The sequence below is a fragment of the Dromaius novaehollandiae genome, chromosome Z (assembly GCF_036370855.1).
Source record: "Dromaius novaehollandiae isolate bDroNov1 chromosome Z, bDroNov1.hap1, whole genome shotgun sequence".
Taxonomy (NCBI): Eukaryota; Metazoa; Chordata; class Aves; order Casuariiformes; family Dromaiidae; genus Dromaius; species Dromaius novaehollandiae.
In genome coordinates this window covers 70,121,327-70,134,106 of record NC_088132.1, presented here as the reverse complement: position 1 = coordinate 70,134,106, position 12,780 = coordinate 70,121,327, and the positions used below count along the sequence as shown (strand labels likewise).

At 38.4% G+C, this 12,780-nt stretch overlaps 1 protein-coding gene across 2 annotated transcripts in view; it reads left to right on the top strand.

The window, feature by feature from the left end:
• The window catches only part of LOC112983584 (WD repeat-containing protein 70), a 146,345-nt gene extending 141,257 nt beyond the window's left edge, over positions 1–5,088 (top strand). For both annotated transcript variants that reach the window (XM_064502003.1, XM_026100799.2), the window contains exon 18: positions 4,597–5,088. In XM_064502003.1, coding sequence (XP_064358073.1) covers positions 4,597–4,681 — 85 coding nt within the window. In that variant the 3' untranslated portion in view covers positions 4,682–5,088. The remainder of the gene's footprint in view (positions 1–4,596) is intronic.
• The last annotated feature ends 7,692 nt before the right edge of the window (positions 5,089–12,780 follow it).

The following is a 12,780-nucleotide window of genomic DNA, read 5'->3' as shown; positions in this document are numbered from 1 at the left end:
TTGTTGACACATGCTGATATATTTAAGCTTAATCTTTTTTGGAAAGCTGTTAATTTTGAGAGGAACGTCTCTGAGATTCAGAAAAGAGACAGGCTGGTTGATACACTAATGAATAGAAGGGGACCTGATGCTTAAAATCTGAAGTTTTCAATCTGGGAGTAGCCTTTTTGACACTATTCTGGTTTCTAAGCATTCTTGAAAGTGTTCTTTTTTCTTTGTTTGTGCAAAATAAACATAAATTTCAGAAGTTACTGTGACATGAGTCACATGCTGTGATACAGAATTGCCCTCTCCAGCTGGTTTAGTTATAGCAGTATTTTTCTTAACTGCTAGTCTATGAATCTCGGATGTCAATGGGATACTTTTACTAGATCCATGAAAGGTAACTAAGAAAAACAAGCCAGAATTAGAAGGATTAAGTTGGCTCTAGAGCAGTCTGCCTGGCCACTGCAAATTTTTTAAGAGTCTGCATATCTGAATAGTTTGAAAACCACTGAACTAAAGAGAAGCTTGCAGAAAAGCATACAAACAAATCTAGTAAGAACAAAAAAATTTTCACTTTTTTTTTTAATTTACAGCCTTTTATTGTAAGTACAATAGGAATGTATTTTTCAGTGTATGAGATACTGGTTTCAGCAAACAATCATTCGAAATTACAGAATCATAGAATAATCTGGGTGGGAGGGGACCTCCGGAGGTCTTCCAGTCCAACCTCCTGTTCAAGGCTGGTCCAGTCAGATTAAGTTACTTAGGTCCAATTAGGTCAGGTTGTTCAGGGACTTGTGCAGTCAAGTTTGAATATCCCCAAAAATGGAGATTCCACAAGCTCTCTGGACAACCTGTTGCAGTGTTTGACTATCCTCTCAGTAAAGAAAAAATTTCCTTATGTTACCTAACTGGAGCTTCCCATCTTCCAAATTGTGTCTGTTGTCACTTGTCTTATAGCTGTGCACCTCCGAGAAGAGTCTGGCTCCATCTTTTGTGTGTCTCATTAGGTAGTTGTAGATCCCTCTTCAGCCTTCTCAAGGTGAAGAAACCCAGTTCTCTCAGCCTCTCCCCATACATCATGTTCTCCAGCCCCCTAACCATCTCGATGGCAGCTCTTCACTGTCCTCTAACCAGCTGACAGCTCTTCTCTGGACTTGCTCCAGTATGCCAATGCCTTTCTTGTACTGGAAAGCTCAGAGGTGGCCATAGTACTCCAGATGATATCTCACAAGTGCTGTAAAGAGGGGGATTTCACCACACAAAGCAATCAGGCTGGTCAGGCACAATACACCCCTACTAAATCCTTGCTGGCTGTTCCCAATCACCTTCTTGTCCTTAATGTGCCAGGAAATGGCTTCCATGATTTGTTCCAGGGACCGAGGTTATGATGACCGTCCTGTAGTTTCCCTCCTCTTGCCGTTCCTGAAGCTGAGTATGATGTTTGCCTTTTCCAGTCAACAAGACTGGATCACTGTGACCTCTCAAAGACGATAGGCTGCCCTTGAAATGACATTGGCCAGCTGCCTCAGTACCTTTAGATGTATCCCATCTGATTCCATGGATCTGTATATGTCCAACTGGCTATGTGCTCCCTGTGTGCTTCATCTACCTCTACTTTTGGTAATGCTCCATTCCCTGCCACAGACTCTACTGGAAGGCCTGAGGACAGACCTTCTCAGTGAAAACTGAGCCAAAGAACAGCACTGAGTACCTTGGCCTTTTCCATATCCTGTTTTGATAGGTTCCCTGCCCCACTGAACACATTTTCCTTGGCATTTCTTTTGTTGTCAGTGTAGTTGTAGACAGCTTTAGTGATACCGCTTGCATCCTTTTCTAGTTTCAATTCCAGCTGAGCTTTGGCTTTCCTGTCTCCATTCCCACATGTTCAGGCAGTGCCTCTATTCCTCTTGAGTAGCCTGTCTGCACTTCTGCGTACTTTTTGGGTTTTGGAGCTTGGGGTTTGCTCTTAGTCAAGAGTTGTCTGTTCATCTATGCTGGCCTTCTGCCATGCTTGCTTGACCTTCTGCACATCAGATGGAATGTGTTTTGAGAAGGTTGTCCTTGAAGATCAACGAGCTCTTCTGACCCCCTACGCTGTGCATGGCAGACTCCCATTGGTCCTGCCAAGCAGATCCCTAACAAGCTGAAATCAACTCTCCTGAAGTCAAGGATTAATAAAATACATGAGAGACTTGATAGAAAAAAGAACACAGCCTCCATGTATCGTGTTTAGCCCTCGGAAATGAAAATATTTTGAAGTAGTAAACCTGTTTTGATAATTTTTCTATAAATATTAATCATACAGAGGACTCCTACTGCACTAGCAATCTCTATTGCAGTTACTAAGCAGAACAATTTTTATTTAAATTAAATGATCACTACTGAAAATACTGTAATGAAAACAGTGATTTCTGTGTTTGTCTTTAAAATGGTCAGACATATGAATAACCGTAGATGTTCTGATTACCGCTATATATCTTGTGGAGGTGGAACAGTTTATATTTCAGCTGAGCTGAGGCCATAACCATTTCACGCTGATTTTAAAAAAGGAGATAGCAAGCAGGCTCGATTTCCTCTATATACTTCCTCTTGAGCTGGTTACTGCTAGATTATGCTACAGTCTCTCTCTTTTTATTTTTTTTTTCACTTTACTGAACTCTGAATAACTTACTTATATTAGCTGAAGTCTATAACTTTTCATATATTGCTGTGCCACTCCTATTCTGGAAAATATTCATGTTCCATTACTTATATCAGAAATAAAGTCATTCTTTCTGGATGGAAGTTTCTGAGTAAAATTATGACACTTGCTGGTTTTTTGGTCAGAAATGATAGGTTTACACTCTGTCAGTTGTGCTATACTAACAGACATCTCAGTACTGACCTGGTGTGATCCCACATGGCATTTAGATAACTTTTTTGTATGTGTCGTGATACAATGAAGGTTGACTGTTAAAACTACATAAACTTCCATCAACAGGTTTTGAAAGGAGAGAAGATTCCATACATTCCACTTCTTCAGCAGCCAACAAAATTCAGTATTTCAGCCAATAGAGCCTTCATCCCTAGTGGCTGTGTTGGCTCAAATACTGATTATTTTTATCTTCCTTCAGTGACTGGATAAGTAGAGTTTATGTAGCTATCTTCAGATGATTTTTTTCTTTAATTTGGAGAATGTTAATTTTTTTACTCTTAATTCTGCTTTCCATGCAGTGACTTATCTAACTTCCAATAGCTTAGGTCCCCAGCTATGTCCACAGTCTGCTTAGTTGTAATGAGACACACAGCCTAGATCCTGCACTTGAGGTTTGGGGACCGTGTGCCAATAGAGTCCCACAGCAGGAGCTCCTTTCTGACCATCTGTGGAACATCTTGGTGTACTCCTCACCTCCAAGGCAAACTTGGAGGAGGAAGGAGAAGGCAGGCCAATGGAAAGATCCTCTATACAAGGGAAGTTGTCTTTGACTACTTTCGGTGACTTAAAATCTGTTTTGTGCCACATATTTTACAACTGGAGAATCCTGCTCTTTGACTTTAGTGACTGAGGGCTCTCTACTATTCTTTGAAGTCAGTGGCAACATTGAATTATGCCTACTGTGTTAAGTAAGGCAGACACAATTTTGTTAAGGTTTATGTATTTTTTAGAGTCTGCCAAATAACAGTTGTTACAATAATAGTTAGCGCTTCACATCCTCTGACGGCTGTAAAAACATTAGTTAATACCCTAATGAGACGACGACTGTCTTGGCTGCTTTTTATACTTGGATGTGCCTTTGTTGTAATGAGGAGTCTAGTAGAGCCAACTTCAGAAATCTAGTAGTTTCAGCTCTGCAATGATTATGCTAAGAATTAGATTGGAAAAAAAAGGACCAGGCAGTGATTAAAGTGTAAAACAGGAGAACTGAATGTCTAAACAGTTTGTTGAAATGCTACTTGATACCGTGTTCGTTTAGAAAGTAATCAATAATTATTTTTATAAAGTTTAAGTGTTATTTAAAATACAAGTAAACAGTGGAGGAATAGATACTATCAAGCTTGACTGTGGGATACACTCTGTTCTCATATGAAGATCATTAGTTTTATTATGTTACAGTAGTGCTGGATGAAGCCTCTGGAGGAGAAGCTGTTTTTTTCATGCATAGGCTAAGCCAGAAACCATGCTGTTCTGTTTTCATTTACTGGCTGCTGTCTTACTAGAACATATCAAAATGGAAGCTTTTTTTGGTCATGAAATGAGAAGACCTGTAGCCCCGTTTTTCTAACATTATATTAAAATCCATTTGTTCCATTCTTCTATCTTAATTTTATTCATGGAATACACATGTAAGGGTTGCAAGCTGATGAGGAAACAATACTTGTAAGAGATGCGTGTTTATTTGCTATGCTTCTCTTCCTACTTTTGTTCTTTGCTTGAGCACTGCAAGTTTCTTGAATTTTTAGACTGTTACCTGATAGTTTTTTGTTGAAAATGAAAGAGTCAAGTATAAAATACTCTTCTCTGTTCTTAAGTACAGAAAGGATGTCATTTGTGTCTACTGTGTGTCTTACATATTTTCTGATGAAGAACTATAATCTGACCATTATTGTAATCTTTTTAATATTTTCTAGAACACAGCCAAAAACAGTTTTTGCAGAAGTGGAACAAGAAGATGATGAAACAGACAAGCCAGAGTGGAAAAAACGTAAAATTTGAAGAATTTGGTTTAAAGAACAATTTAAGAGCATTTGAAACAAAGTGCAGCATGTATTTCTTTATTTTGGGTAACAGATCAAAGTCTTTGAAAGCATAAATTATTTTGATGCATAAACCTTCCTACAGTTGGAAAAGGATTGTTGTATTACAGTGGACTGTAATTCTACATCTGAATTTTGTAATAAGGAATGAATTCTATTGTGCAAAGGAAAACTCCTCCCTGTGTCAGTTACTTAACTTCGTGATTTAAATGAAAAATATTTGTGCTTATAATTTTTAACAGAATTCTGGTGAATTCAAGATATTGCTGAATGTTCTTTTTTTATTACTGCCAACTTTACCAATGCTGTGTCATGACAATGTTAAAGGATTTTAAGTATCAGAATAAAATAATACAGATTCTCAAACTTCTTCTCATTTTTTCTTATACCATATAACAAGTTACCCCCAAATAAATAAGGTTTACACTTTTATTCAGATTTATTAATATGGAATAATCCAGTTCAGTTAGTTTTCATGTGAATTTTAGAAAACATATTTTCTAGTGTGCATCCTTATGTGAATGATGATGTTTGTTAATGTGCGTAGTATCTCACAGTAATATTTTATACAAATTTTATTTTTCAGCCATGTGAAATGGGAACAGACAATTATATATTTTGTTTTAATAAAACCAACATATGTTTATTTCCTAGTTGATAAAGAATTTTATTCAGGCCTCCTAACACTATTAGTTTGTACTGATTAGTGTTAACACAGAGCAGAATTGTATATTTATAGCAAGTCTTTGTATATATTGACTTTGTTGTATGCCTGAATTGTGTATTTCTTGACTCTTGCTCTCTGAAGACTGATAGCAGTTATTTAAGTATTGACAGGTCTCAGTGTTTAATGCAGAATTGCAATGCTAATTGTCATAAACTGAAGGACAGAGAGATTTAAAATTAATATCCTTTGTGGAAGCAGAAAGGAATCTAGATTAGTTGTAGACATTTATATTGTGATTATAATAGTATACAATATGGTAAGTATTGTGATTATAATCATATATAATAAGGCAAGCACTCTGCATTTCCACTAAGAGAACAAAAGACGACATAAACAATCAAGCTTTATTAATTATGAATAGATTTTGAAGGCATCTGTTAAGGCTATATTTAGCAAAGTGTTTAATCACCTTCCTAACCTCAAGCATGTGTCCTGACAGAGTCAATAGAGCTTAAATTTTTTCTCAAATGTTTTCTGCATCATGATTTAATTGCGTGACTTCCTTGTCCATGCTTATCTTTTTTCATTATCACTTCTATACATTAGGGAGAAGTAAGCCTGTTCTCAAAAGGTGGCATGAGATTTGTCTAACATTCCAACAATAAAACACTTCCACTGCTTTGACTCAGCGTTGTCTTCTGATCAGAGTGGAACCTCACTAAATAATCCACAACTTGTCTTTTTGCCTTTTAGAAAATGTTTTAGTATGTGCTTATTTAGAACAGCGAAGAAATGTATGGTTTGCAATTACTGCTGTCATATGTAATATGAAGGACCTAATACCTAGGTAGGCAGGAAAAGGAGGAGAAAAGAAAGTACCAGGTGAGGAGCAGCAATTGTTAATAGGACCTGCTAAAGAAATCTATGGAATGTTTCCTTCAGCTAGTTAATGTTAAATGACCGTTGTTTCACTAAAGACTATTTTTCATTTTGCTTCATCCAAATAATGCACTGCAAAATAAAGCATTTTCAAACAGATTTCCATAAAATATTGGTGAGTTTTTAAAAGATTTAATAGGTCCGTGGTTATAGGTGAAATATAAACAATTTATGATTTCTATTGTTAGAAGTTGTTCACTGAGGCAGCGTGGCTTAGTGGAGAGCAGAGCTGGAGGGAAAGGCAGATGAGGGAAAAATGCAGGAACTGCTCTCTGAGCTTGAGAGGAATAAAAAGTAAGTAGGCAAAACTTCTCCTTTTATGTTATTTATTCTGAGCAGCTAGATCTTGTTTTCTGATTTTTATTTTATTGCAAGTGAACCCTGTTAGAATTTCTTTCTCTATTTTAAGAGCTCAAGTCATTATCCACAATGTTTAATTTCCCAATCATCTTAAATGGCTGTTTTATCAGCCTAAAATGTAAAATAATGTCCGTGCAAAAAATACTAAAAAAGAAAATAAAGCTAACTTAAATTACATTTATACTTATACTTAGCTCTTGCTGTTTGCTGTAATCCTAGACAGTGGATTTTCAGGCAGCATGTTCACCAACAAGGCAAACTTCAACACATTTTTAAAAGCAGTTTCTAATATTGGACAGCTCAATAGTAAGAGTTAATCCAGTCAGGACGGAGATATGAAGAATCTGCTTGGCCATACTTGGGATGGCAGACTCTGACTCACCACTTTGAATGGTCTGGGGAAAAATACTGACATGAATAAATACTTGGCATGAAAGGTCCAGCTCTATGTGCAAATGGAATATTAGAAACAATATTTGTATTAATTGTATATGAATGTAATTTTCTTTTAGACTTTCACCTAGGGCCTCCCTTTCTAGTTTTAGTCATTGCCAAGTTTTCATCTTAGTTTTCCATATGCTACATATTTGGCCAGAGTCTAGGTGGACTTTTGTTTTGGTATTTCTGGAACAAGGTGGGGTTTTTGTTTGCTGGCTGGTTTCATTGAAAGACCCATTTATAGAGGTGTCACAGTCATCCCTAGCATTTTGGCATGCAGAGTGGCTTCCCCACTGCCTTCTCCACGGCTGGATTTTTCTCAGTGTTCTGTGCAGCTTCTACATGTTTCTGTATAGCAATTTATGCTCTTTTATCCTTTGTACTAAAGTTCAGTGACTTGTTAAGGCCAGTTATTCAGTGCTACATGCCTGTCCATAGGGCCAAGACTTTTCCTGCTAGATGGTTGCAGCCTACCAGCTGGTAGGCAACTTAGTTTCCTTTTCCTTGTTTGTGTCATTGCTGTTGGTATAAAGGTCTTGTTTTCACTCTGCAGTCATTTGTCTTGCTTATGACTTATTTTTTTAAAAGTCTTCTACAACAGGCTTAGTTGAGTGCTAATGTTGTCTTGAGTCCTGGCACTTTTCCTCCGGGTGTTTGTAACTGTTTTACAGTTGTTTAAGTTCATCTCTGCACAGGTACTTCCTATGCCCTGTAATTTACTGGAGACGGTACTTCTGCCATTTTTTGGTGATTATTAGCGAGAACTGTGCATTTGTGCCCATAGGCCTCTGGTCTTCGGCTCCTTGGCTGTAATTGCATGCCTCGCTTGGTTTTCTTTGTCTTGCCTGCCTTTTCGCTGTTGGACTGTAGAATATTTCTTATGGGAAGAGAAACCATGAGTTTTTATCCTATCAGTTTAATCTCTGCTGAACCCTGTAGAGTGTTTTGCAATGAGCTGGCATTGCTGAGTGGAGGTGCCATTCTCTTGGTTGGGTCTTTGCCCGTTAGTCTCCTTGGCTGTCTTTATGACCTCTGATGCCTTTGTGGGCATCCAGCTTGAGACATCTGTAGCTCACACCCTCATTTAATACTGAATCATCTGAATTTTGATGTCTTTTATTGTGGCCAGTTAGTCACAGTAGTGCTGTGTGGCATATGTTATATTGCAAAATCTGTCTTCTATTTCCTGATCATGTTATACGCCTGTGTGTCCACCTAGCCTACCTCTCAGCAATGGGAATGTACCAAAAGCCCCATAGTTACCATCATTAAAAATCAGCAAACTAGTTCTGGCTTCTTACCACAGCTGATTTCATGAGGCTCTGTCCCCTCTTCCTGATCCTGGGCTCTTTTCCTGTGTTGCACTGTTTCGTGCGTACATGTGAATGAAGAGTTGGATAGCTGACCAGTAGGTATATCCTTATGTTTGCCTGGATTTGAAGCGTGGACTCATCTCATTACATCAGTTTTAAAATCTGCTAGGATTTTTGGCTAATCCCATTTAAACACAGTTTTGTAAAAGATGTGCACTTCATCCGTCCTCCAGGAATCCAGCATCTAATTGCTTCCTGCAGTCTGGATAGCTCTGAAACACAAGATATTTCTGTCTGTAGCACATTATCCTGGTTGAAGTTCGCTCTGGTTGCCAAAGCTTCCCATTTTAGATGCAAAGGTATTGTGGCATGCTGACAGTCTGTCCCGTTTACCACTTGGGCAGCAGTTTTTTTCTCAGATTAGCATGTTGGAATCTTGGTGACCTGTGTGTTGCTTGCCTTGCCAGTGCTTTTTTATGATATTTTCTAATGCCTGATGATCAGACAGCATGTTCATCTTATACTCTAAGAGATGACTCAAAAGAGGCCTGATTCAGAAAGCATAGGAAATAAGTCCTTTTCTACCTTAGCTTTCATGTTGTGTTTCTAAACTGTTCTGTAGGACTGTAGAACTTCAGGGCTACTTAAGGCAGGCTTTTTCTTATTTTTTCAAATACATGTTCCTTTGGGCTTCCTTGTTGTATCATGAAACAATAGAGCAGCAGATGAATGCAGTCAGTAGGTAACCACTCGAGGACCCATCTATTTCAGTTGATGTAGTCCATTCTTGACCCAAATTATAGCTATACCTGAACTAGTTCTGACATACTTATTGAATCGGCTCTTAAAAACCTCCCGTGGTAGAGATTTCACAGTCTTCCTAAACAATCGGTTCCAATGCTTCACTCTTACCAGTAGAAAGTTTTTCATATTCTCTAAGAAAAGTAGTTCTTGCAACAATTTAAGCCCACTGTTTCCTACTCTATTCCCAGCTGCCAAGGAAGTTAGTTTATGGGCTTCTCCTTTGCAGCAGCTTCTTGATATTTCATGTTTGTTATCTTCTCCTCATACCTCTTCTTTTTTTTCCAGTTTTCCCTTACGGTTTATGTTTTCTGACATACTGACTTTTTTTTTGCTCTTTTCTGCCTTGTTCTGCTTGTCCACATGTTTTGTGAAATGTGCTCCCCACAAATGTATTCAGTATTCCAGATGAAGCTACTTTTTTAGCACTACTTAGTAAACGTGAAAAATGTTTGCATGTCTCATCACAGTCACTTTTTTCTCTGCAGTGTGGCATTACTGATTTGCGTTCACTTCCTAACCCCCCACAAACTCCAGAACCTCTTTGCAGAGTTGCTGCCCAGCCAATTCCCTGCCCAGTGTTTATGTATTATTCTTAAATATTGCATTTTGTCCTTTGTCCTCACTGAATTTCATTACAGTTTCTCAGAACCTACGTCCATTTTAAGATCATTTTGAATTTTCTCTTGACCCAAAAGCACCTGCAGCTTTTTACAGCTTCCTGTCGTCAGTGGATGTTAAGAGTGTATTCTCTGTTCATTCAGCTAAGCCACTAATGAAAATGTTGGTTAGTGGCAGATCTGTAAGATTATGTATGTATGTATGGGAAAGCAATGTTTTACACAGTATTAATTTTCTTAAGGGTCCATAGACTTCTAGGTAATGTACTCAGAAATTTTTGGAAAAATAGTTGACTTACACCTAGAAATTGCTGCATTCCCTTCATGTCCTTTGGTTTCAGGATTCCTCTGTCTCTTTGTGTCCAGCAGGAATCCTTCTGACATTAACAATGTTTGGTGTGGGAGACCTCGGGACCTCTTTGTGTTCAGCTTTTCAATAGTCGACATTCTGGATGTATTTTCAGCCTGTCCCCGTTAGGGATTTTGATCCTGGATTCTCACTTCCTTTAATTCTCCTTCTATAATAAAAAATATTATCTGCTATAATCTTCTGTAGGTTAGCAGTAGCATGTCTCTAGGGCCAGCCACACACCAGTAGGCATACATCTGGCTCTTGATGCGATTTACTGTAGGACTGGGTTAGTACCTTCACCCCTGTAAAAAGCTGTAATACAGCAGTGAGGTCTGTGGTTGTCTTGCCTGTGGCAATTGCCTTGCCTGCAGCGTAGTGGAAGCAGCAATGTTTCTTGTTCTGTGGCTTTCCTGTTCACCATCTGCTCTTGCACTGGCATCAGGAGGGTTTTACTGTATACCATCATATTTTGGCCTTATTTTTGTAGTCTGTTGCTAACACTTCTCAAGATCACTGGAGCTGCGTTGCAGCTGACTTTGCAGTCCATTTAGGATGAAATAAATTCATTTAAGAACGCAGGTGTGTAGGTGACACTTAGCTTGCAGGTTTCTGTAGTTTCAGTCACTACAAGCTCTTCTTTTTATTCGTTGGATGCCACTGAACACCCTGTGTCTCTGCTCCTCACACCCTTAGAGGCACCGTCATTCCTAGGCTGGAAATTTTCTCTCACCACTTCTTGCTGATTCCCATGGCACATGCACCCAACCTGCAGGCTCCATCCGTCCTGTGTTATTTAGCTGGATTCTCTGCATCTGTTGGGCAGTCTCGTAGGCCTGTTAATGTGGTGTTGCCATTGCTAGTAACCGGCCAAAGGCTTTGTGTTAAGCTAACAGCCCTCAGGACTTGTCTGGTTTTGTATGAGCTCGTCTTGGCCTTCCTGGAGCTTTGTCTTAGCTGCAACAACAGTTGTCTAACAGCCAGGTTGACCACTGCTTAATTTAAGGTTTTGCTTAGCTTTGTGCAATTGTGAGGAAATGCCTATTATGATGCATAGCTTTGTAATTAATAGACAGTAATTACACATGGTGATGACTACTTATGACCCTAGAATTAAAATGCAGCATAGAGTACAGACATGTGATAGTGGAGGTTTTGAAGGTACGGACACAGGATTATACCTGCAACCCTGGGGTTGTAAGCAACTCTCCAGTGGTCAGTTTCTGATCATTCAAGGCATACAACTTTGAGAGCTGGGTAAAGCTGTTTTTTGGGATAGCAAAGAGGACAAAAGTCAAGTATCTAACTTGATATAAATCACGCCATATATAGTAAATCTGGCCCTAACATGGAACTGCAGGCCAGTGAAGAAAGAGCAAGGAAGTAGTGCATTTTACAAAAAGTATAAAAATAACCCCATGCAGATGATTGGGTGAAGAACAAGAACACCCTACATCAGCATCCTCCTCCTAGCAAAGAACTAGGGATACTAACAACTTGCTGCAACACCCCATATTCCTCATCACCCCCCAGACTGGAGCCATCAGCTTAGGACCCAGAGGGACAGTGGACAGGTGACTGCAAGATCAGAGAGGAAGGGTAGATACTGGGAATTGCGTGTACAACAATTTTAACTGTATTGTTATTGAGACTACTTCTGTAATAGTATTTTTTTATTATTATTTTACTGTAATGATTAGATCTGGACTAGAATATTTCTTTGATCAGTTAAGGTTTTGATTAGCCTTGCAAATTCTTGGTGTTCTATGTAGGTATGTTTCTTGGCCCACATAAATTACAAAAGTTGTATTGCAGCCATTCTTTGTCAGTTGGTTTTATCCTTTTTCTGCACTATTAGTTTCCCTTATTACTTGGTGATATCGCTCTAGTTTAGTGAAATTCAAGTTTACAGAAGTTACGCAAGCAAAGGACTGTTTGACAATAGGCATAAAACTTAGGAGTTCACATGCGATTCTAATAAAAGACATCTCCTGTAGCATTGGCAAGGGGGTCACTCTGTGATGAAACTGGTGTGTAGTTTGCAAATGGCTCTTCATCTTAAATTACCTAAGCAGAAAAGATTAACATGAGGAGGCTTCCAAATACAAAGGTCAGCATCTTCAAATTAGGCTTTGTGAGCAACTCTATAAACAACTGCTTGAAGTCGTTCTGGCGTTTTCCAGTCAGATCTGCCAATAAGCATTAGCTAATAAGATCTGATTATTCATAGTAAATTCCAATGTATCTTGATATATTTATTTTAAATAAGTGTCTGGATTATTTAGTAAAATATATATATATATATATATATATATATATAAAAATATTTGGGGGAGAATATAAAGTTTCCCATTTGTTATGGTAATACACATCACTGTATTAATTTTTGTATATTATCCAGCAAATCTGTAATAATAGTGCCTATAGCTGTGTCCCCATAGCTTGGTAGCATCACAGGATTGGAGCAAAACCGTGCTATTCTACAAAAAATGTATTGTAATGGTTCAGGCAAATTTAATTCAACCTCAATATAATCATGTAGCAGTTAGAGGAAAACCAGAAAGCAGTCCC